Source organism: Bidens hawaiensis, unplaced genomic scaffold, assembly GCF_021521415.1.
Source record: "Bidens hawaiensis isolate Kalapana, Puna unplaced genomic scaffold, B.hawaiensis_p1.1 tig00004020_1, whole genome shotgun sequence".
NCBI classification, from domain to species: Eukaryota; Viridiplantae; Streptophyta; class Magnoliopsida; order Asterales; family Asteraceae; genus Bidens; species Bidens hawaiensis.
The window spans coordinates 1505232-1529817 of record NW_027491236.1 but is presented as its reverse complement, the minus strand read 5'-3'; the positions used below and the strand labels follow the sequence as shown (position 1 = coordinate 1529817).

At 35.8% G+C, this 24586-nt stretch overlaps 2 protein-coding genes and 1 pseudogene across 3 annotated transcripts; all 3 read right to left on the bottom strand.

Moving 5' to 3' along the window:
- Positions 1-168: 168 nt before the first annotated feature.
- LOC143625119 (lipid droplet phospholipase 1-like) lies at positions 169-3041 on the bottom strand (annotated as a pseudogene). Its single transcript, XR_013152218.1, has 10 exons — positions 2886-3041; positions 2536-2603; positions 2034-2104; positions 1753-1956; positions 1505-1667; positions 1371-1426; positions 1239-1291; positions 710-878; positions 549-646; positions 169-474 (listed from the first exon to the last, which is right to left on the bottom strand). The product of XR_013152218.1 is annotated as a lipid droplet phospholipase 1-like (transcript).
- Positions 3042-6885: 3844 nt separating this feature from the next.
- LOC143625118 (protein HIGH CHLOROPHYLL FLUORESCENCE PHENOTYPE 173, chloroplastic-like) lies at positions 6886-18986 on the bottom strand. The gene is made up of 16 exons (XM_077095563.1): positions 18915-18986; positions 17836-18066; positions 17599-17757; positions 17457-17507; positions 17241-17375; positions 17134-17157; positions 16934-17045; positions 16710-16835; positions 16591-16640; positions 16359-16517; positions 8508-8603; positions 8276-8391; positions 8061-8184; positions 7789-7902; positions 7338-7418; positions 6886-7055 (listed from the first exon to the last, which is right to left on the bottom strand). The coding sequence occupies exons 1-16, from the start codon at positions 18984-18986 to the stop codon at positions 6909-6911; spliced, it is 1797 nt and encodes a 598-aa protein (XP_076951678.1). The 3' UTR covers positions 6886-6908.
- Positions 18987-21456: 2470 nt separating this feature from the next.
- On the bottom strand, positions 21457-22215 carry LOC143625115 (uncharacterized). Its single transcript, XM_077095562.1, has one exon. The coding sequence runs from the start codon at positions 22195-22197 to the stop codon at positions 21457-21459; it is 741 nt and encodes a 246-aa protein (XP_076951677.1). The 5' UTR covers positions 22198-22215.
- Between the last annotated feature and the right edge of the window lie 2371 nt (positions 22216-24586).

Below are 24586 nucleotides of genomic sequence, written 5' to 3'. Positions count from 1 at the left end.
TTCCCTATTTTCATAGATATGATTCTATTTTCTAACTCTTATTAACATTAATTTCAAACCCTCATACCAATAACTAAACACAAACAAAACTTGAAATATATTTCTTTACATTATTTTGTGAACACTTATACATACATACATACATCAAACAGGCAAACATTCAATATATGTCCTTTCCAAAACTAAACCTATACTTTATTCAACTTCTCACTCAAGCTGCCCGGTTTGTCACCGGACCACTACCCCATATACATGTACTTGTACATGCGTATACATGGTACATAAATATACTTATATATATGAATTTGGTTAGTAAAATGGCCCAAGTCTTGTCATTATTTGAAGCACATGCCATAACTACAAACTAGCAGTGATGAATGAAGAAGTTTGGTGTTGCTTTTCTTGCTGATTTATAGTATCAGCAACATGCGCGACCACTCCAGCTCCCGCTTTATGAAACCATTCATCTTTCACCTGAAAATTACACAAAAACCGAGTTTAAAAGTTTGTTCTTTACACACAAAATGATGATTAAACAAATAACGTACATGAATATTGTTATGTGCGAAGAACGGCCAAAGTGAAGAGTGGAAACTGACATCAACTTTTTTCCATCCCAATTGTTGTAACCCGCGGATCATTTCCTCTGTAATTAGTGGAGGTTTGTTTAGTTATTGGATGACTTAAATTGAAAGGTTAATGAGTCTACCTTCCATGATCTCGCGGTATTCGAGGGTATTTTGAGTAGTGGGGACATTTTGGGCTGCTTCTTTTGCTCTTGCCGCTTCGGGAGGAAAATTTGAGCCTTGGGATTCTACGGGTGGGCAATACTCCACATCAACGACGTGTTTATAAACATCCAAAGATTTGAAAGGAGGCTGAGAATTTAAGCATATAAATGTACATTCCGATTATATTTCATGTGGTCTAGAAATATTATATGAATATTCGATGTTTTGTTTTCATAACAGGACCGGGCATAAAAATTTAAACTATATATATCTAATATAAAACAGAATATAAAATTATTTCACGTTTTGGTGTGAACTTGCAACTTTGATAAAATATTAATGCCTCTACAAATAGTGTATTTACTGGTGAATGTATTCATCGATAAATACAATATAAATTCTGATGATTCATGTTGACTAGCTAATAAGTTAATAAAATGATTCTCAAATATATAGTTTCCCATATGAAAACATTCCTACACACACACACACACACACATAATGTACCTTAACAAGCTCGGACTCCCTTCTGATTGAGGATGTACGCCGATCAACCATATCTAGTAGTAAATGTTAAGTTGAAACAAACAAAACGAAAGAAAAGCATGAAGAGCAACAAATTAAATGCATGTAGGATACGATCATAGGCGGCATTGGCATACAAAACACGATATTTAAACGCACCGAGAGCCGATCTGCAACTCAAACAATAAGCATTTTAATTTCACTATTTCTTTTAATGAAGATTTCCATATTTAGTTGTTTAGACTTACATAAAATCGGCTTCTTCAGCATCTGTTGTCATCCTCAAAAGCAGAGGCGGTCGGTCGGGTTTACCATCGGTTAAAACAGTTGACTACCTGTCCGTCCCACAAAAATAGGAGCCATTGGAGCTGCAATTTTTTCTAACATGGGAACACCAAGAAGAAACGGAAGCTGAATAATAAATAAAAAAACATAATGTTACAAATTGAAGTCCTACAATCAATTGAATCGATTTCAAATATTAAGAAAGCCAAACCTGCTTGTTGCCTCTAACACCGAGGTGCGGTGTTGCTAGGGTTATAAAACTAATGGCCTCCAACCCGGCAATCTGACCGGCTGATTTATCATCAATACGGGTATAAAGAGCACCTATTGCATATCGTGCAATTAGACCACCGAGCGAGTGGGCTAAAAAAGATATTCTTTTAAGGTTTTCTCTACTCTTCACAACTTGCTTCACCTGTATGTATGTTCGTGATCAAGTATCATACATGAGATATAATGCAATAAGCACACGGAAGAGATTTGGATACTTACTTCATCTGCTAACCTTTTTCCAGCCCCGTCAATTCCAGCAAAGGTTTTAGAGTAAGCGTTACAAGAACTTGCTGTGATGGGATATTGGGATAAAATAAAATATCATATATATAGGAGAGAGAGAGAGAGAGAGAGTTCCCTCAATACAAAACCAATTATAAGTAGAGTAACCGTGAAAACCACATAACCACGTGTACCTAATACTTTAAATGTGATACATAAGACGGTTTTCATGGTTCTCTGCTTAAAATTGGTATAGAACCATGCCAATAAGTACATACGTGCACGCACGCACACACACACATATATACATACATATATAAGCATAGACATTTAGCCACATCATCCATCAAAATAACCTAAATACCAGATTTTAAAAGTATAATGACAGTTTGACACTATGTGTAGTTCTTCAAAAGAAGAGAATGCAATCCATTAAAATGTAAAAAACAAACAAGCGATGACCATAAATGAAATAAATGAAAATATGAGGAAGTCATACCGTATATCAAAAAGTGTCGCCCCAATCGTCTTTTGAGCTCTGCTTCTACATATCTCCAGTCACTCGAGCTGCATAAAGTGATTTACAGTATTGTTCATGTTGGTATCAAACATGAACACAGATGCTCATTTACAATCTAAAAGACAATAACCAAATACTAATATATCAACCGGTGTCTATCAAAGAATATTGCATTAGCAAGAACTGGAACTGTATTAATATGTTACTGAGTAAAGATGTCAAGGAACATAAAGTTGACCCAAACATCTCAAATTATAAACAGAAAAACGACAACGTCTACAACTATTTAAAGATTTGGAGCATTATTGTAATAATAATTAACACATTACCTTGCATATATTCCATGAACAAGAACAAGAAGATGATCCTGTTCTTCATCTTTCACCCCATTGGCAGCACTTGGTGATATGAAGCTCCCATGAGTTCGAGTTGAGCTCATCGCGTGAGCTTTCAGACTTTGATTCTTCCAAATATTATTTACACCTACAAAAATTCAAACCCACAAATTATAAACAACAAATAGAGTTCTAGAACACAAAAATCACTATAGACGAAATATTATTATATCCCGCAAAAAAAAGGATTTTTGATACACGGATTTCGGTAAAAACACCCTTGGGATTTTACCGGTTACACTCGTTTGAACATTAAAATCCTAGTAATTATTATATTTTCACCTGATCACTTCCATTTAAGAACTAGGGCATAATTAAAGTGAATAAATGTTGGTTTCTAAACACAGGGCACATACTATTTAATAATCCCAAAAAGAATACAATAAAGTTTGAAGCTTTATGAGACAAGAACATGGTAATAATAATAATAATAATAATAATAATAATAATAATAATAATAATAATAATAATAATAATAATAATAATACAAATGGGGGAAAACACAAAATTAACAGATACCCTCAATAATTCTCATGAAAAGATTGCCAACATCTTTCCTCTTGAGCAATAAAATCAAGAAAACAAAAATAAAACACCACCCATTTGAATAAACTAAACTAATCATAAGACAAACCGAAGAACAAACCAAAACAATTTGAGAAAGCCCAGGAAAATCCGTGGCAACAGGAGGACGAGGAGCACGGGTTCGGATTCGGGTTGGGGTTCGGGTTGGATCCTAAATTAGCGTGTCTTCGAAGAAAAATAATCGGAGGTGTGGTGTGATTGTAATGAAGCAAGGAGGCCATTTGTATGTTGTGAACTTGTGTCTATATATAGATATAGAGATAGAGATAAAGGGTGTTAATGTTATGGCAGGTAGTCATCATCAGCATCATCATAATCGGTTCATAGCATCTCATCTAATCATGTGTTGTGAAGAAACAAAGGATGGAAGCCCACGCCTACTCATTTTGTTTGATTTTTGGTTTCATGTGATGCTGTTTAATATCTTCAAACTTAAATTCACTTTATGTTTTGATTCTTTATTACAAAGTGACAAACTTGCTACGATTTTCTTGTGTGTTAGGTCGCATGCTGACTTTAAGGTTTGGTTTGGCAGGTCCCATGAGGAGAAACAGCTGCCACTTAATAGTCGTTATGCCAGTACAAGAGAATAACTCTATGGTGTAATGCACTGTAGGATTAAAACTCGGGTGGGCTTGGGATTCGAACTGACAACATCGCACGGCCTAGTTTAAATCCTTCCTTATCAATATCCACCCAAAGTGACACAATTGAGTAGGGCTGTAATCGAGCTGAGCCGAGCCAGGGTGTGCTCGAGCTTGGCTCGTTTTCTTTATCGAGCTGAAAAACCAAGCTCGAGCTTGGCTCGTTTAAAGCTCGAGTCAAGCCGGGCTCCTTTAATTTTTTATTTGTTATTTATTATTTTTTATTTTACAAATTTTGATATATAAAAGCAAAAGGTATAATTTGAGCATACATATTGTATAAAACTTATAAACTAGAGAATTTATAACTTAATATGTTTTACTTTTTTGTTATTTTTTTATAAGATTTTAGGGATAGAGTGATATAATATATGCATAGTTTTTATTTATTTATTTCTTGGTATGCTATTAGTATATATAGATATTAAAATTTAGGTTTGATCTAAATAGGCCAACGAGCCAAGCTAACGAGTTGAGCCAAGACCGAGCAACGAGGCGAGCTGACCCTGGCTCAAGCTTGGCTCGTTTAGAAATCGAGCCGAGCTCATTTAGAATCGAGCTTTTTTTGGGCTATTCAAGCAAGTCGCGGTCTTTTTGAACAGCCCTACAATTGAGGATCAAAGTTGGGTCTTCATTGAAGAACTCAAGCCTCCTGCCATTAGGCCACGAGTGGGGATGATAAATGTTATTTCTTTACTTATTTATTTTGTATATATATTTATATAATTTTTCTTTTCCAAGACGGTTTCAATGCTATCATTTGTAAGATGGTCATAAGCCTTGTATGGCATTTATTACATTGGTCATGTTTTGCAGTTCATTGTTAAACGAGTGTAGACTTGCAATTGATAAACCTCTCATTTCTTTATCTCCTACTACAATGCATTCATGCATTTTGCATGCCTCCACACTGGGAGACCATCTCTATCCTCTCTTTTTTCACAGGCGGCACTCTTCTCTCATCTACTCACAAATTCATCTAATATTTATCTTTCTTACATAACAAGCAAGGGGCCTCGACATGTAACTGTGTTTGAGTTGGTCTAACAAACTATATTCATGGTGTGTTGGTTACCAATTTAGATTTTAGTTCACGTTATATATAGTAGTAGGTCTAATATAGCCAAACTCCATTTGCCTAAGGTATTAATTACACTTAACAACATATATGGATTAACAAGGTGATTTGTGTTGTTATTTAACAATACCACACATAAAGAGGTGTTCACATAATTTACATTGAATGGCATATAAGTATTTGGATCTTGATATTAATCTTGGAAGATGAAGAAAGTTTAATATCACTCTTTTAATGGAAAGAAATATGCATTTTTTTTCATGTCAAAATAAATATAACCTTTCAAAAAAGCGTGCATGCCCTCCACGACACATCCATAGTCCAAACCAAACTTGTTGACATTTTTCTAAAATTTTGGCGGTTTTTAACTTTCAATCATTATCCTAAAAAACCGTTTGATGAGAATTGACATGTTAGAAAGCAAAAAGTGACCACTTTAATTTATCAAGCCTTTTTCAAACATTTTGGACATGTTTTCAAATAAAAGCTTTATGTAAAGTTCTCAGATGGTTTTGAGACTTACACCAAAGTGTATTTGCTACATCAAATTCTCAATTGCCATTGGTTGAGATACAATAAAATGTGGAAAATTGGATTTTAATAATCCCAACTTTCTATTATTGACCGATAATAATTCCAACTTAGTTTATTTGTGGTCCCAAATTTAAAAAAATTGGCTCTCAATGGTCCTCCTGTTAAAAAAAAACTATCGGCGTTAAGTTTTTTTTTAATTTCAAACTGATTTTTAAGGGCTTTTGATCGGAAGAAGGATACTAGTTGATTGATGTAAAACTTAACTCGAAACGGTACTCCAAACAACTGAATTTTTGTTAATTTGAAGTTCAAACACCCGATTTGAAGCACTAATCAAGCCATTTGAAGCATCATTTCGAGTTAAGTTTTACGTTAATCGACTCGTATCCTCTTTTCGATCAAAAGCCTAAAAAATCAGTTTAAAATTCGGAAAAAACTTAACACCGTTAGGTTTTTTTAACGGAGGACCATTGAGAGCCAACATTTTTAGATATGGAACAACTGATGGGAATAAACTAAGTTGGAATTATTATCGGCCAATAATAGAAAGTTTGGATTATTAAAATCCAGTTTTCCTAAAAATGTATTTGATGATAATTTTATGACTCTATTACATGTTGGCAGAAATTTTCTTCTAGTTATTACTTCCAATTTCCAAATTTCCAATGTAAATTGTTTTTAATTATTTTATAAAAGCATAAACTTTATTTACACTTTTAATCAGCTTTATAAAAAATTTAAAAAATTATTTGATTTGTTTCTATCAATTTCATCGTGTTTAATGATCTTATATCTTGTATTAATCTTCTATTCTTTCCATATAAATTTGGTCTTTAGCACTTCAAATCATATAAAGTCATGCACGACTCAACTCGATATTCAAAGTTTGGTTCATTTCACAATGTCATTTTACTGATAACAAGATCAAGAAGAAGTCCGGCATGCACACATTTATCAAAATCATCACAAGTAATTATAAAACTTTATGATACAGCCTTCGTCCCTAGATTAACAGGGTAGCGTAAAGTTTCAACGTAGCTATTTGTTTGTATATGGTGTATGCCCATAGAGATAAATATTAAATACCATATCATATCATCTATTTATCAACATCTTTTAGACAGAAGCATATGTTTTCTCCAAGTAATCTTTCCCTGTAACGCCTTCTTTTAAAGTCTTGAAGTATTCGTTGTAGTCTTTCTCAGGAGGAGGATTTTCAGGATCCACTGTGTATTGCTCACTAAATGGAACCACACATTTCACCTGCAGCCAAAATATGATGTCTTGACACATGAACACACATGTAATACATTTTGACTTTTTGGTCAAAGGTAGCACATTTCAAATCCAAAAATGATACTGGTTTACTACGAACTAACGAACAAAGAAGGTGGCAAGTTGAATCATTTAAAAACATTAACAGTGAGAAAAGTTTTAAATCTTGAGATAATACAAAATTCAAGTGAATATTGGATTTGAAAAATGGCATGCTTGACTGTAAAAGTCAAATAGGATGAGAACTAAAGATGATAGGAGATATACAACCTCAAAGGTCTTGTCACACGCGTACGGGCTTTCCAGAGCAGCAACGCAAATTTTAGCAACCTCTTCCCTCGATATTTTTCCCTGCATAATCGATAACCACATGTACTTTAAAAAACTACATTCTTAATGCTTCGGGCCTTTAAGAAATTTATACACACACATGTGTGTGTGTGCGTGCATGAGCAAATCTATTTGCTTGTTTGTTTATGTATATACACTTATGTAGGTAATAAAACATACAAATGTGTAACTAAACGGTACAAAATTAATTAAAAAAAATGACCACATTACTTTGATGAGTTTTTATGTACTAAGCTACGCACTTATATGCAATAAGCACATCATTAAAAAAATATAAACCATTGATAAAAATTTAATGGTTTAGATTTCTTTTTTGTTTTAGCAATAACTTTGATATGTGTGTGTAAAGAGGTGGTTCATAGAAAACTACAGTTATATTGTCTCCTTGATCAAAAATAAGGTCTGCTCCTGCAGGTTCCTCTGTTAGAGCGCAAGGCCTAACTATCGTATATGGAATTCCGCTTTCCCTTATCAAATCCTCACCCTGTTAAAAAATCGACCAACCATGCATGTTAATAATAATCACAGGTTATTTGTTCAATCTAAAATGTCTTGGTTTTAAAAAGCGGGCCTGAGAGACAAGGCACAATTTTTGAAAATCAAGATCCAAATGTGTGAATACTTGGCATAAATAAATTCTACCTTCAACTTAAATGTTAGAATCGATCCAAGTTCTTTGTTCAATCTGACAGCAGGTGGTTGTTTACTGAGATCAAGTCCAGGTCTTTCAGGTCTGGTGACTCCAGCGGACCCCACGTGCACGAATCTGTGCAGTCATCAACAGCCCGCCGTTGGTTAGTAACTAACTTTCTAGTTTCTATCCAAACACAACATTACAAAAATAAATATTATTAAACCTTGGAAGGATGGATTCTGCTATATATGCGCGTATACTTGATACCGGAAGCTGAAAGGGACCTTCTACAAATGTTGGATTCAATTTCCCGTCATATTCAAATTTGCTGAACATTATCTGGAAAAGAATGAATGAACAAAAACACAAAAGGAATATTTTTTTAAGCGAAATAAGATTATATGGATCAAAAGAATCATTTGAGATGAAAATAAAAACATGTTATGGAGGCATGCCTGCAATGATATGATCTGACTTGGGTCAAAGGGCTGTGCATCAGCAACTGTTTTTGCCCGAAAGATTGGTCTCAACGAAGAAAATGGTAATCGTACCTACCATATTATAAATATTCAATTAGTAATTCAGATTAGTTACCAAAATAAATAAATATCTAAAAGTTCACTAGTAGGACAAAGTAATTCAGGTTGTCCCATGTAATTAAACGGGCCGTGTTTGGGATGGCATGTTTAACTTGTTTAATTAAGCATGTCGACCTGCCAACCCACTTAATTAAACAAGTCAACTTGTCTACATTTAACACAACCCGTCAACCCATTTATGACGGGTTAACACATTTACATCTTAATTACAGCACATTTACAACTGGCCAACTCGCTTGACTCCTCTAAATAATGGGTTAAACGGAAACTGTTCAGGCTGCCCCTTTAATTAAACGGATCGTGTTTCGGTTGACCTGCTTAACTAAAAGGACCGTGTTTGGGTTGGCATGTTTAACTAAACATGTCGACCTACCAACCTGCTTAATTAAACAACTCTACATGTCTAACCCATTTATTATAGGATATTGCTTATTATTAGTTGATTCTATAGGATATTGCTTATTATTTGGTTGATTCTCTATTATTAATATGTAATCCCTTCCTTGTTTAAGGGATCCTTTCTCTTATTTATGATGTAATTCACCTTGATGAAATCAATAAGAAACCATTTTCTATATGGTATCAGAGCGGTTGCTCGATCCATTACTCTAACCCTAAACCAGCCGCCGCCATCTTCCTTTACCATGGCCGGCGACGAACCCGTCAATCAAAACACCAAAACAAACAACGAAACAAATGACCATACCTCCCCTTACTATCTTCACCCATCCGACTACCCACGACAAGTCCATGCCAATGACGTTCTGAATGATGGCAACTATCCCGATTGGTTACAGGAGATGGAAAACTTCCTGTTCGCCAAAAACAAGATCGGGTTTGTTGACGGAACCCTTGAAAAACCAGAAAGGTCACACCCGAATCACATGGCGTGGTTGAGGTGCGACGCGATGATCAAAGGTTGGCAACTGCAGCCATGGAAAAGGAGATTCGGGTGTCCGTAAAATATGCCCACTCCGCACAAGAAATATGGAACGATCTTCGAGAACGTTTCAGAAAAGAGAATGCACCGAGAGCATATGAGGTAAAGCAACTGCTGTCCAACACAAGGCAAAACGGTGCCTCAGTCTCGTCATACTACACATGGTTGAGGACGTTATGAGATGAGATGAGTTCTGTTTTCTCTACTACACCCATATGTTCATGCAACGGTTGTGTGTGAGATATGAGTAAGCGGTTTTCGGATCAGAAGGACAAAGAGAAACTGTATGAATTTCTTCTCAGGCTTGACAATGAGTTTTCAACAATCCGAACTCCGATCTTGGCCATGAAACCAACTCCCACCTTGGGAGAAACATTCCGTCTCGTATCAGATGACAAACAACAAAGGGCCGTCTCCATGGGCAAAAGAACAGGTGTAGACTCCGCTGCGTTTCAAACTCATGTGAAGAAGGGTGGGTCGGCCTCCACTCAGAAACTCCATACGGTCGGAATAAAGAAAAGGAGGACATGAAGACATCAAAGGAAATGAATGAACATTGCACTTTTTGTGATAAAGATGGTCATAAACGTGAGGGTTGCTTTAAATTGGTCAGATATCCGGAATGGTGGCCTGGGAAGAAAGGAGAAAAACCAAAGTCTAAAGCTGCATGTGTCGAAACCGATTCTAGTCCGATTCCAGGTTTGAGTAACAAAGACTTCCAACTATTCCTAAGGCATTTTAGTGGAGAAGGTAAGACTGAAGATACAAAACCGGTTGCCAATATAGCTCATAAAGAAGACGAGGAAGGTGAGTGGATCTTTGATTCGGGTTGCACCGAGTATATTACCTATTTATCAAATATTCTCACTAATCAAAGGGACACTCCCCTTGAGCCGCCCGTTATCATTCCAAACGGTGATTCTGTTCCTGTTAAAGGGAAAGGGGAATATGTTCTTCCGGGAGGAGCCAAAGTGAAAGGGGTTCTTTATATTCCAGATTTTAAATGCAACCTTCTTTCTGTTAGTCGTCTTAGCCGCGACCTTCAATGTTGCATATCTTTCTTTCCTAACTTTTGTATTATGCCGGGTCTCCAGAGGAGGAACTTGATTGGAGCGGGTAGATGCGAAGGGGGGTTGTACCGGATGAAGATGATTCAAGAGAGAAAGGCTATGGCTACCACGGTTGAGACATGGCATAGAAGACTTGGTCACGCTTCAAAAGGAAAACTTGCTAGAATACATTTTCTCAAAAGTAGTACGTTTGATTTTAGTAATTTTTGTGACTCTTGTTCTAGAGCAAAACACACTAGATTGCCTTTCCCTTCCAGTTTTGTTAAGAACACTGCTTGTTTTGAACTAATTCATTGTGATATTTGGGGAGGCTATCGGGTACCATCATACACAAAGGCTAGCTATTTCCTTACCATCGTTGATGATTTTAGTAGGGCGGTGTGGACTTTTCTTCTCAAACATAAAAGTGAAGCTAACCAATGTATCAAACGTTTTCATAAAATGGTTGAAGTTCAATTCGAAAAACAAATCAAGAGGGTAAGATGTGACAATGGTGGGGAATTCACTTCTAACGATATGTTAGAATTTTATTGTGAAAAGGGAATTTTGTTAGAAACCTCTTGTCCTCATACCGCTCAACAAAATGGAGTTGTTGAACGGAAGCATAGGCACCTACTTGATACGGCACGCGCCTTGAGAGTTGGTGCAAATCTTCCTAAAAGATTTTGGGGCGAATGTATTTTAACCGCGACATACGTTATTAACCGCTTCCTTCCAAAGTCATAAAAGATAAAACCCCTTTTGAAACAATTTGGAATAAAAAACCGGATTATGATTTTCTAAGGGTCTTCGGGTGTCTTGCTTATTTCAAAAACACCAACACGAAAGGAGATAAATTTGAAGACATGGGAAAACCAGGGGTCTTTCTTGGATACCCGGTTGGGACGAAAGGTTACATAATCCTTGATCTTGAAACCAAGAAAGTTATAATAAGTAGAGATGTTCGTTTTCATGAAGAAATTTTTCCTTTTAAGAGTACCTATAATATAGATGATTGTGAAATTGATGAACCAACTATTGTTCATGAATGCCATTGTTTTGAAGAACAAACTTGCACACAACCCACGGTGCAAACCAACCCAAATACCGTGGACCAAACAAAGGCCCAGGTAGATAGTACTGAATTGGGCCAAACCGTAACCCATTCGAACCAGGGATCTGACCCAAATGAAACCCCAATACCTCAACCCGATATTGTTGAATCAAACACTACACATGAAGATCCTATCAAAAATGAGACGGATCAAGAAAGTGAAGAAAATCAACAAAGTCCTGGTCCCGATGAAGAAACGGAAGTCCAAACCAACACTAGACCTAACCGAATGAAGACTCAACCATCCAAATTCACAGACTTCATCCTACAAGTCCCCCCCTCGATCAAACACCAGACATCCACATCCAATCAAGGTGCCTCCAAGGTAAACTACCCGATCTCGAACTTCATTTCTTATGATAAATTTTCCACTAATCATAAGGCTTTCTTAACGGCTATCACTAAGAATGATGAGCCTAAATACTTTAAGCAAGCTGCACAGGATCCTCGTTGGTGTGAAGCTATGCAAAGGGAGATTGGAGATTAAAGCCTTAGAGAAAAATGGTACTTGGACCTTGGAACAACTACCAAAAGGAAAGAAAGCCATAGACTCGAAGTGGGTCTACAAAATCAAATTCAAACCAAATGGTGAAGTTGAAAGGTTTAAAGCTAGATTGGTTGCGAAAGGATTCACCCAAATGGAAGGAGTTGATTATCATGATACTTTTGCACCCGTAGCTAAATTGGTTACGGTCAGAACATTGTTAGCCGTGGCGGTGAAAAGGAACTGGATAATTCATCAACTTGACGTCAACAATGCATTCTTGCATGGAGATCTTGACGAGGAGGTATACATGAAGATTTCTCAAGGCTTCTCCAAAGAAAATGAAACCCGAGTTTGTCGTTTGAGAAAGTCGCTATACGGATTGAAGCAAGCGTCACGCAACTGGTATCACAAATTCGCCGCGTTTCTCTTGACCTTGAGTTTCAAACAGTCTCATGCTGATCACTCTTTGTTCTCCCTTGAGGTCGATGGCATCACGGTGGTCGTTTTGATTTATGTTGATGACATTATTACTGGAAATTGTCTAAAGAAGATTAAAGAAATCAAAGAAAAACTTGACAAGGAATTTAGCGTCAAGGATCTGGGTCAGCTAAAGTACTTCCTTGGCATCGAGGTGGCTAAAACAAATGAAGGTCTCGTTCTTAGTCAACGAAAATACACCTTGGATATTTTAAAGGATAGTGGGAATTTGAATTGCAAACCATGTTCCTTTCCTATCGAACAAGGCTTGAAATTGGATAAAGATGAGAGCCATCCGAAGGTAGATGCAAACCAATATCGTCGTTGGGTTGGACGACTTCTCTATCTCCAGGCTATCAGACCCGATATCACGTACTCAGTAAATATCTTGAGTCAGTTTGTAACCGATCCCAGAGTTAATCACTTAGAAGCTGCTCATCGGGTTCTCAGATACTTGAAGACCACACCTGTAACATCCACAAAATTTTGGTACAAATTTGACAAGTTTATAAAGTTAAAGGACTAAAATATGCATGAGATAAGTAATGGGAAATGTATGGTAAAGAAAAGAAAGCATTTTTATGCTAAGGGAATAAGTAAGGAAAACTCCATCCCACATGGAAAGTGGGAAAGAAATGAAATCACTTTATAAGAAAGGAGTTTTCCATAATAATGTTCTTGTATGGCTAACCACTTTCACTAGTCCTAGCGGAGGGTGCGAAGCACCCGACGCGCACACGTACGGGTGAAGGGCGATAGGCGCAATGTGGCGCTTTGATAGCGCACGCTCGCATCGCCGCGAGCCGCTTAAGAGCCGCCTTTGTATTTTTGGATGATGAGACAAAATCAAGATATGGCAAGTTACCAAAAGATCAGGGACTAAAAATGAAAGATTTGAAAATTTTCATCTTCGCGGAATCTGGTCTTGCATCTTCGCGTATCGCGAAGTTGCAAGCCATCGACAATCGACACGTGGTGACACGTGGCAGGCCGAGGTGACACGTGGCAAGCCTACATGGTGACTCAGCGAGCCTAGTGCATCTTCGCGTATCGTGAAGATGCTTCGCGTATCGCGAAGTTGCAGAAAATTTCCTACAAATAGATCGGCCATGGGGTGTTCCTCATCCACCCTCACACCTCAACTCACACACATTTATCCTCGGTTTTCGTGCCAAAATCCCGTCATTCCCGATACGCTCGTTGTATAAAAGAACGTGCAAGTAGGAGCGTTGCCCACGTGAAGTTTAAGCATTTCATAGATAAGCCAATACAAGGTAGGGGTTCTGCATGATTATTTTATTATATATGGCTTAGACCCTTCTCGGGGGTATAATCTATACCTTGATCAAATAATAAGTGAAATGTAGCTTTCATAAGATAAGATTATGAATAAAATATTATTCTTTATTATAAAGATATATCTTATGGATGAAGAAATGAAATATATATACGTTTCTTCATGATAAAGAAACGTAGTATATAAATGTTTTATAAAATGAAATGAATATCAAGGTAAAGATTATGCAAATAGACTTAAGGTCTAAAGCTAGATCATAGATCTAGTTATTTATAGAACGTTATTCTCGTACTATAGGTCCGAGATAAAGATCAGACATCTGTTGGTGAGAAATCTTGAAATCAACAAAAGGTGAATACGTCCAACCTTTTTATAGTGTGAAATGTTTTATGACGTGAATATGTCTATGTACTGTATTTTTTTTTTAAAAAAAAAGATATTTACTCTTATAAACTATGGACTGTTATCCATATGTAAAGAGTTATGAAAGTATTTGCATGAGGGTTGGTTCAAATCCTCTAAAACATTTTGATACAAGGTAGTACTAAACACTCAGACTAAAATACACATGTGTCTGGATCCTTACATATATGTATTGTAGTGGGCACACTACAGACATACTGACCATGAGGCAAGTGACTACTTCTAGGGTGAGTGAAGTCCGATTATGTGGTTTGTGCGTATGTTTAGTTCCGATGAGATGGGATTGAGACCCACTGAGTCGTTGAACACTATTGGTGTTGTGTGATTACGAACTGTGAAAATGTTTTATCGAGTCAGCGTATTCACCAGCATATAGCTGACGTATTTTGAAACTGTTTTCAGGTAACCAGGAGTAAGGAATAATGATGGATATGCCAGTGGAGATAGAAGAACACTAGGCCTAGTTTACAGCTGGTGGCTCAGCTAATTTTGTTTTGAGGCATATATATATATTAAACTTGTTTTAAAACAACTAATTTTGTAAAACAAACAAGGGTATTTAATTCCCTATGTTATGAAAGAAAATATTTTAAAATAACATTTTCCGCTGCAAACCTTGATAAATTGACAAAAGTGGTACCAACTGTGAGTCACACACCTAGGCCCGAAGGCGAGGTGTGACAACACCCGGACAAGGCATTCTGCTCTCTCGTGCAGGGGATCCTGTCTTAACAGCCTACTGTGATTCTGATTGGCTAGGTTGCCCCTACACTAGACGCTCACGTACCGGATATATTCTTTTATTGGGTAGGTCACCTATTTCTTGGAAAACAAAAAAGCAATCTGTTGTTTCACGCTCGTCTGCTGAAGCAGAATACAGAGCCATGGCCTCTACCGTTAGTGAAATAATATGGGTCCGTTGGTTGCTTACAGAACTCAAGGTTCCCGTGTCCTCTCCTACGGCCTTATTTTGTGACAATCAGGCTGCACGCCATATTGCTAATAATCCGGTCTTTCACGAACGTACCAAGCATGTGGAAATGGATTGTTATTTCATTCGTGAACGGGTTACTTTTAAACAGATAATTCCGATGAACATTGGCAGCAAAATGCAAGTCGCTGATCTCCTCACCAAGGGTCTCTCGTCACAACAACTTCATTTTCTTCTTGACAAGATTGGCATTGCAAACTTACATGCTCCATCTTGAGGAGGAATATAGGATATTGCTTATTATTAATTGATTCTATAGGATATTGCTTATTATTTGGTTGATTCTCTATTATTAATATGTAATCCCTTCCTTGTTTATGGAATCCTTTCTCTTATTTATGATGTAATTCACCTTGATGAAATCAATAAGAAACCATTTTCTATATTTATTACTGGTTTACCACGTTTACTAGTTGATTACAGCACATTTATAACCATCCAACCCGTTTAACGTATTTAGATAATGGGTTAAACGGGTCGTGTTTGGGTTAACCTATTCAACATGTTTAATTAAATATAACCCGTTTAATCAAACATTTTGACCTGTCTAACCCATCTATGACTGGTTTAGCTAATTTACAACTTGATTATGACAAATTTACAACTCACCAGCTCGTTTGACTCGTTTACATGATGGGTTAAACCGGTCGTGTTCCAATTGAGTGATTGACCCGTTTAATTAAATGGGCCAGTTTGGGTTGACCTGTGTAACTTGTTTACTTAAAAGTTAAAACATGGCAACCATCAGCCCGTTTAATTATGGAAGTCAACCTATTTTACCCGTTTCTTACAACCCGTCAACCCATTCATTACCTGTTTACAATTTGATTACAACACATTTACAACCAACCAACCTGTTTGACTCGTTTAGATAAATGGGTTAAACAGGTTGTGTTCAAGTTACAAGATTTAAGTGTGTTGCCACTTACTGATTGCCATTGGTCTTTGATGGTGTCAAAACCAACAGTATAACCAACAGTATCCCAGTCACGGCTAGTCCGAACAATAAGCTTATAACGACGCCCATCTCCTTTTACGCGCAACTCCAAACCATCATATGCAGACAGATTCTCCGCAACATCAAAGTTCTAGAAACAAAACACGATTAAACAAACCAACTGCTTCATTTATTAACTCATTGTAAAACAATATGGGAAATACCTTTGTTCTGATACTAGTAAAACCTCCATTGTTTGTAGTAGAAACAGTACCTACCATTTTTAAAAAATAAATGAAAATTTAAGCTTGAGGTCACAAAAATTACAAGCTTTTTAACAAACCTGTAAAGAGACCCGTCGGTCCACCGGTTTCACCACCATTTGGGACTATTCGGAACTGACTTTCACTAACTCCGCCCATCACAACGTCATCTAACGGGCCCCAAGGCAGGTCTCGGGATGAACCATCTGAAAATAAGTAAAATCATTAATATTACTCACTTTGACTTTTAAGGTCAAAGTCAAACAACAGTTCTTGCCAATATGGAGAGATTATTAACAAATACCTTCAAATCCAAAGACTAATTTTCCACTTTTTAATCCAAGATTATCCTTTAAAGTCTTAATAAGATTTTGCATTCCAATATACTCCACCAGTTCAGGTGAATCACCTTTAATCTGCTTGCATTAACAAAAAGGATCATATCAAAATATCAAATAAATATTAACTCCAAATATTTGTGTTTCTATGCAATGTGTTCTTCACCTCGGGTTCAAAGAACTTGATCCCCTGCAAGAAAAGCAACATTTTTTGTCATTAGTGTGTGACATTAACCAGAAAATACAAATTAAGTCAGCAGACTTGGAAAATACTTGACTGTATTTGGCCCGATCAGGAGTATCGCCTTCTTTTGGACCAACAATAACTGAAACTGCATTAATCACTTTCTTAACTCCCTTAAAGTAATCAGGAAGTAGAGTGCTTGCTTTAGTGATATCTCCAACAACCTGAAGTTGTTTTATGGAAAGTTAATACGCAGTCAACGGGCTGCTGGCCTGGGCCAAGCGTTGCAAAATATTTGTACTTACCAAGTCAACATCTGGGCCTAACATTTTTCTTGCTTTCTCTTCATTTCTGACCTGTGAAAAACAAGATAGATATTTATAACAATTAAAGAATAAACACGATCGATTTATATATAAACTATATATAAATATATAATCGACATACGAGTACTCTAACGGGCAACCCTTTGTTTCGCAAGACGTCCACTACTCGTCTGCCAACGCCCCCGGTGGCACCCGCCACTAAAACTATTCCGGAAGCTTCCATAGACTTGTTGGGTTCAGGTTCGGAAGATGAAATATTTGCAATTAGGCTTTCAAAGATCTGTTAAACGAAAAACTTTGGTCAGAACCCGTTTTGACCCGCTCTGACGTGACCCGGCCCGTATACTAAAAGTCCAACCTTAAGAGGTGATGGAGGTCCATTAAAGAAGAACAATGTCTTCACAAATCTGCCAAAGTCCCAACCTTGGTTCCTAACTTCGGCCCGTTTGTACGTTCGCAGATTGTACGTATGTTGTTGACGAGTGACGGATTTAAGTTGGTCGTTCGCTTTAAGAAATGGGTTACAAAGTCCAGCCGGTGACACCTGACTCCTATAAAATCCTGTAGTAACAACTGAAGATGAAACCGTCTGCAAATAACCATTTTCAGAGCCTGTTATAGCTTCATGACAAAAGCACTTGTATGCAATAGGTTGATGGTTAAGAACACGCTTAGGGCTGGTAGCGGGTCGGTTTTGATAGTCTCAGTCACATATCTGATTCTAAAACCATGTTCCATACTCGTTGGACTTGCAAGTAATGGATATACGCGCTTATGATATCTTATGAGTTTCCTATTGCCCGAAGCCCGATACCTAGTGACTATAAAACAAGCCACTAATGAAAGTTCATATGCTTCTCTTCTAATGTGCTAGGGCTGAAGCCATAATTACAAAATGGGTGTTAAACATGTTGGCAGGTTGAACCGACAGTCGGACACCAACCTAAAAAGATTATATGAACCCAAACATTACACATGAACGCGAACATGACACGAGTATTCGCAGGTTGACATAAACATGACCCATTTAATCAAATTTCATTTTGCATATTAGTAATCTATAAAACTACAAGCTTGCAAAAAAGATAACATATGTGTATAAATAATCAGGTAAACATAGAGTCATAAATAATCCAATTTCATACATAAAACACATATTAATACAATTATAACAATAAACGGGTTACACAAGTCAATCACGAGCCCAACGACCCAAACTCAACCTGTTTAGCTAAACGTGTTCGACCTGAAACGGACCGAACTCGTTTAGATTAAACTCAAAGCTACAAATTTCGTGTTAGATCGTATCGTGTCAGGAATTAGATATCCAGAAGTACTAGAAAACACAGACGCATCAGTTAAAGTAATCACTAAACATGAATCATGAATGAACTTGAAGCATAGAATTGAAATCAGGGTTTTATGTTTATTGGTTACCTCGTAAGTGACGAGCTTGAAAGAGCAGAATGTTGGGTTTCTTGTGGGAGCACTGTAACAGCACCACTCCATTTTTGTGTGAATATCGGAAGTTAATAATGCAGCCACACGTTACCCGGGAATTTATCCTTAAGCCTCTCTTGTAATAATATTTTATTTTTATTTTTATTTTTATTTTTAACTTAATTTTAATTCCAAATTAATAATACGTACTTAATAATTTTTTATTTATTTTATTTTATATCAAACACTGGGTCAAGTTAAGATATTTACAAAGGGACAAAAATAAGTAAGATGAGAATAATTTTTAGCTGTATAAAAAGCTCTTTAAAAAAATTTTAAAAAAATTAATAAAAAAAACATAACTTAAAATTTAATAAAAAAACAAAAAAATAAAAACATAAAAATGTTTCCACCGTCTTTCTCGTTTTCTATAAAAAAAAAAGAACAACAGTGTTGAGTGAAAAATATCATTATGTTTTATGTTTATTTTCGTCATTGATTGTGTCTTTTTTCTTTGACATTGTGGTATTTTTTTGTCTTGATGCTGTGTTATATTACTAAATATTGTGTTATATTTTGTTTAGCGTTGTATTATATTTTGTTCAGCGTTGTATTATATTTTGCGATCTATTGTACCTTTTTTTTTAGTTATAATTGTGTCTTTTGTTCATTTTCGTCATTGTGTCTTTGATCTCGGCATTGTGTATTTTCGTCGGGGTTTTTTTTATAAACGGGAATGATGGGGGAAACATTTTAGTTTTTTAAATTTTTTTGTTTTTTATTTATATTTTTAGTTATAATTTTTTTAAATCTATTTTTAAAGAGTTTTTATGTGGTCACAAATCATTCTCATACTTCTTATTTTTGTTTCACTTTATATTTTAACTTTACCCATAAACACATACATAGACTTTAATTAGTCAGGTGCTTCATTTGGTCTTTACGAATTACTAGTATAGTTCCCAAGTTTCTAACATTAAATATATGCTCCATAATACTTTGAGACGGGTGATACTCAGAGTCAGCCCAACCATTTTTTAGGCCCAGAGAGAACTAAAAGTTCGGGCCCTTTTTCAAAATGGGTCGGCTTAAAATTGCTCAGGTAAAAAAAATAGATATCACAAAAAATAGATTGTCGGGTATTTATATTTTATAAATTGGGGGTCTTAAAAAATTGGAGGCATGAAGCCCTAGCTTAGGTTGTCTATACTTACGGGCCGGCCCTGGAATCCAAAGACTTTGCGATTCAAATGTCTATAACAATTCAAAAAGACTTTGCGGCGGAATCCAAAGATTAGTGGTAAAAGAACACGTACATTGTGCCGCAATGGTTTTACAAGAGCTTTTAACAAGGTGGTTTTGAAGTGGCTTTTAAAGGTGATTTTTTTAGAAATCATACAAATATTGTGACAATACTCTATTTATACAACTCATATTATAGAGTGTACATTTCTAGAGTCCGTAGATATACTGATATCTAAGTACATTTTATTTTGAACGACAAATGAGTAATAGAGCAGTTAGAGGTTGCAGAGTAGTATGTTTAAATCCTTGTAAGTATACCCATTACATAGTGATCTAATGGTACAATGTTTGCTCTCTATAAATATGATACTAGAAATTATTCAAAGATAAGATTTTGGTGAAATTTTATGTGTAATGAAATTGGGCTTCTGGTTAAATGGTACGAGGGAGATGATTAAGTCTTAGAATTATAATGTCTCAAGTTCAAAAGATGACTCAATAGAGTGTTTTTCTAATGATGAGTTTCCTTCTTGTTAGTGTTTCAGAATGAGTCAGACCTAAAGCGTCAAAATCAGCATAAATTATTGGCATTCCATCTTAGAAAGATTCAGTCGGGTATTAACTATAGTTCAAAATGCTATTAAGAAATAGAAAAATCTTTAAGTACATGGTTCCAGATATTAATTTCCTTGAAAGTTCTCACGCATTTCCAATGCATTCCGCCAATTTCAATACCCTTCCTTAATTAGTCAAGATTTATTTTGGGAGTTCTAGGCTTAATTAGTGGGGCTTTGGTCTTTCACGAGCAACCTAGAATTTTCTGGAACTCAAAGACAATGATTCCTTGTTGGCTTTGGAGATCTGAGTGACCTTGAATCTTAAACATCTGATAACGAACATTGTCTCCATTTTTATAGCACGACCTCCATTATTCCCATCCATCTTGGTTGTCACGTTTACCACATGACACCCTCACCACCACCATGAGATCTAGTATGATTACTTCCATAATAACATTTACCACCACCATCTCCGGAATTAGATTAATATTAATATTGGTGGGGTTGATCATACTAAATTGAAAACTAAGAGAAGCCAAGATGACTCTTCAAGGCTTGTTACTAAGATCATGTAGCAATATTGTAGAGGATGAAAACAATTGACTTTATATTTACATATTCAAGAAAAATATTAACCTATGTAGAACTCATCTAAATCACTACAACTATATATTAACAAATTAAAAGAAAGAATTTTGATCCAAAAAAAAAAAACAAAAAACAAACAAGCATGGTTATCTAACAATTGAAGCAACAGTATGAGCCCACAACTTTAGATTATCTTTCATGTCAATCTCATCTTTGGCAACAGGAATCTCCCACTTCATCATCATTTGTGGAACTCTTTTATCCTCTTTCTTCTTTAACTTTCTATCCAAATCCTCCCATGCTTCTGAAAGATAAGGCCTCCTTTCATTATCAATATCATCATCACCATCATCATCTTGTTCTCTTACTTCTCTCTCCTCTCCTAATCTTTGAAGGCCAGGAATGATCTCAACCAAGCTTGAATCTTTAGAATCTTGTTCAGAAAACACAAATCCCATATCCATGAACCCTTTTAGCTCCTCAAACTCAAGGTCTGATAAGCTCTTGCTCATCCCATGTCTTCTCTTCTTCTTCTTCTTCTTTTTTATTTCCATTTCATGATCATCATTAACCTTTGCTGTTTCTGGTTGTATAACTTCTTCAACTACTTGGTCTTGATCTTGTTTTTGTGTTGTGAAATCTAGTTTCCCAGAAGGAATGGTTTTGAGGATTGAGTTGGGAGAGAAGAAGGAGTTAAAACCATAGTTAAAGCTGCTTCCAATATCCTCACTTTGTGATCTTACAAGTATTGATCTCAAGCTTGAGAATTTAGGCTCTGATATATCCGATGTTTTCGCCTGCCAATCATTCGGTTTTCTCTTCAAAATTTCATAACTGAACCAGTAGGAATCAAAGAGGTTTATCACATGTTCTGGATCCATGAACATCGATAATATATTGGAATGCTTAAGAAGAAAGATAAGATAATAATAATATGCTGGCAAATGGCAATATATGGGGTTTATATATACACATCATGTATGTGTTTGTTTTAACTAAAATGACTAAAATACCCTTATCGTCGTGCTGTTATTGCGATATACGGTCAATTCGGGGGTTGGTTACACGTTTAAACATAAGGATTAAGTGGGGTTTTGACATCTTTTCTAGGCAAAGCGATAACTTTTTAATTAAGTACACGTTTTAATGGAAATTACACTTATAACGTTAGAATATTCGTATTTTTGGAGACACGGGATGCCTTTGATTTTTAGAAGAAGATGGGCTGCCATACACGTTGACTAATTACCCCATTGTCATTTTCAAATAATACTGCACCTGTTACATGTGAAAGGTGATGTCAAATTATAAATGATAAGTATTTAATAATGATCGATCATATAATATTACAAAATTAATTAAGGTGTGGTAGGTATAGGTTTCTCTCTTATCCATCTAGTGTTTTCAGTATTGGTGTGGACCGCCAGTAATATAGTTGGTCCAGTTAAACGAATTTGAACCGGTTTGTTTAAAACGGTCGAATCCTGTCCTACTGTTGAACCGGTGAACCTAACTTATTTTCATTATTTTATTCGTTTATTCGAAATCTCAGTTATTGATTATTTTCTAAGTTAGACAGCCTGTTTTTAATTAAAGGTTTTTGTATTTTTATTAATATTGCATATCCACCCTTAATTAATATCCAGTTATTTGATTAAGATTGGGGTCAACTTCCTTCCTCACCACGTATTACAAAGTCATGCATAGCCATAAAGTGTACACTATTGAAATATGATTCTCTTAATTAAAAAGACTAAACTGTAGTTTTTATCCATACTATTTGTCTAAATTTATGGTTTTAGTTTAATAGTTTTAAATTTGTGATTTTCGTCATTGTGATTTTATTTCTTTGCAATTAAATCGAATTCACTAATCCCATTAAGTCTGGTCGTTAAACCCTCAGTGTGTCCTTCACGTAAGGGCAGTTTTGTCATTTTCTCCCCAAATAAACCCCGGCCCTAATTCACAAGGGATGGGGTGAATTTTGGGAAAAAAAAGGACAAAACTGTCCCTCACATGAATGAAGCGTTGATAGATTTAATGACTAGACTTAACAGGACTAGTGAATTCTGGTTTAATTGCAAGTGAAATGAAACTACATGAACGAATATCACAAATTTGAAACTATTAGACTAAAACCGCATATTAGACAAATCACATGGACGAAAACCACGGTTCACTCTAATTAAAAGTATTATGATATTATAAACAAAATTACATAACTCATGCATCATACGGCAAACTATACTATTTCTGTTGCACAACATTATAATTAAAAGTCATCTACAAGTCTACAACTGATACTCTAGAAGTCAATTGCCTAGCCTCCCAAACAAAGAACAGAATTAGAAGGGAATTAAGTCATCCACAATTAATTAGAGGGAAGCCTGTTATATCCTTTCTTTGGACCAAGCTTTCTATCAACATATATAGATAATCTGGCCCATGTAGTGTTCTTGTTTGATTAGTTCAACATAATGTAAAAACAACTTCTTTTGTGAATCCGTGGTTAAAAGTATGAGTACGCCACTAAAGCCAAACGACACGATCAAATACAATTACCCCTTAGTAGCACATAACTGTCATGGAATGACTTTTGATGTTCAAATTTATTTAGAAAAGATTATAAAGAAGTAGGCATACAAAATCACACCTTTAATTTAAGAACTTGCAAACCACACAACAAATAGATACTACAAATTAACAAGCATATATCGACTATAGTCCAACAAACCCAATATCGGCACTAGATTTCGAACATCCACCACCTATGCATATTCCAAGTCATACTAACTAGCCACGAATACGACCCACAAATTGCCTAACCCAGATTGAGACACCAAGCACCCCGTGAACCGAAAACTGAACAAGGCCCTATTAAGACCATGAAATACAAATTTTAATTATCTTGAACTACTTCTAGACACATATGACACACATTAGTATGCAGGAGTTCTCTCGCTCTTACCAGTGAAATGTGCTTTTCCATACTGTCACTTAAACAAGAATATAACAAACATTAAAATTTCACAGATCGTACAGCAGAAAGCATGCAATATAATAATGATTAATATATAGAAGAAGATAAGGATCAGGTGTTTTAATCCGCTGGTTACAGTTCACCTTCACAATCTTTTAGCTAATTATGATAAGTGATTTTAGAGATATCATACATATATATAAGTTTACGGACTAAGGCGAAATTTATATATAATTTATGTTGTACTTCCAACGTACCAATATCTTTTAGCTACAATTTTCAATCTGCCATATAAC

What these genes read in the sequence shown, in the direction of transcription:
- LOC143625118 (XM_077095563.1), bottom strand. Translation starts at nt 18,986, where the DNA reads ATGGAGTGGTGCTGTTACAGTGCTCCCACAAGAAACCCAACATTCTGC. An exon ending in TAGGCCCAGATGTTGACTTG is followed by an intron (nt 17,376 to 17,456) that starts GTAAGTACAAAT and finishes AAACAACTTCAG; the next exon opens with GTTGTTGGAGATATCACTAA. An exon ending in ATCAAGGAGACAATATAACT is followed by an intron (nt 7,419 to 7,788) that starts GTAGTTTTCTAT and finishes TCGATTATGCAG; the next exon opens with GGAAAAATATCGAGGGAAGA.
- LOC143625115 (XM_077095562.1), bottom strand. Translation starts at nt 22,197, where the DNA reads ATGTTCATGGATCCAGAACATGTGATAAACCTCTTTGATTCCTACTGG.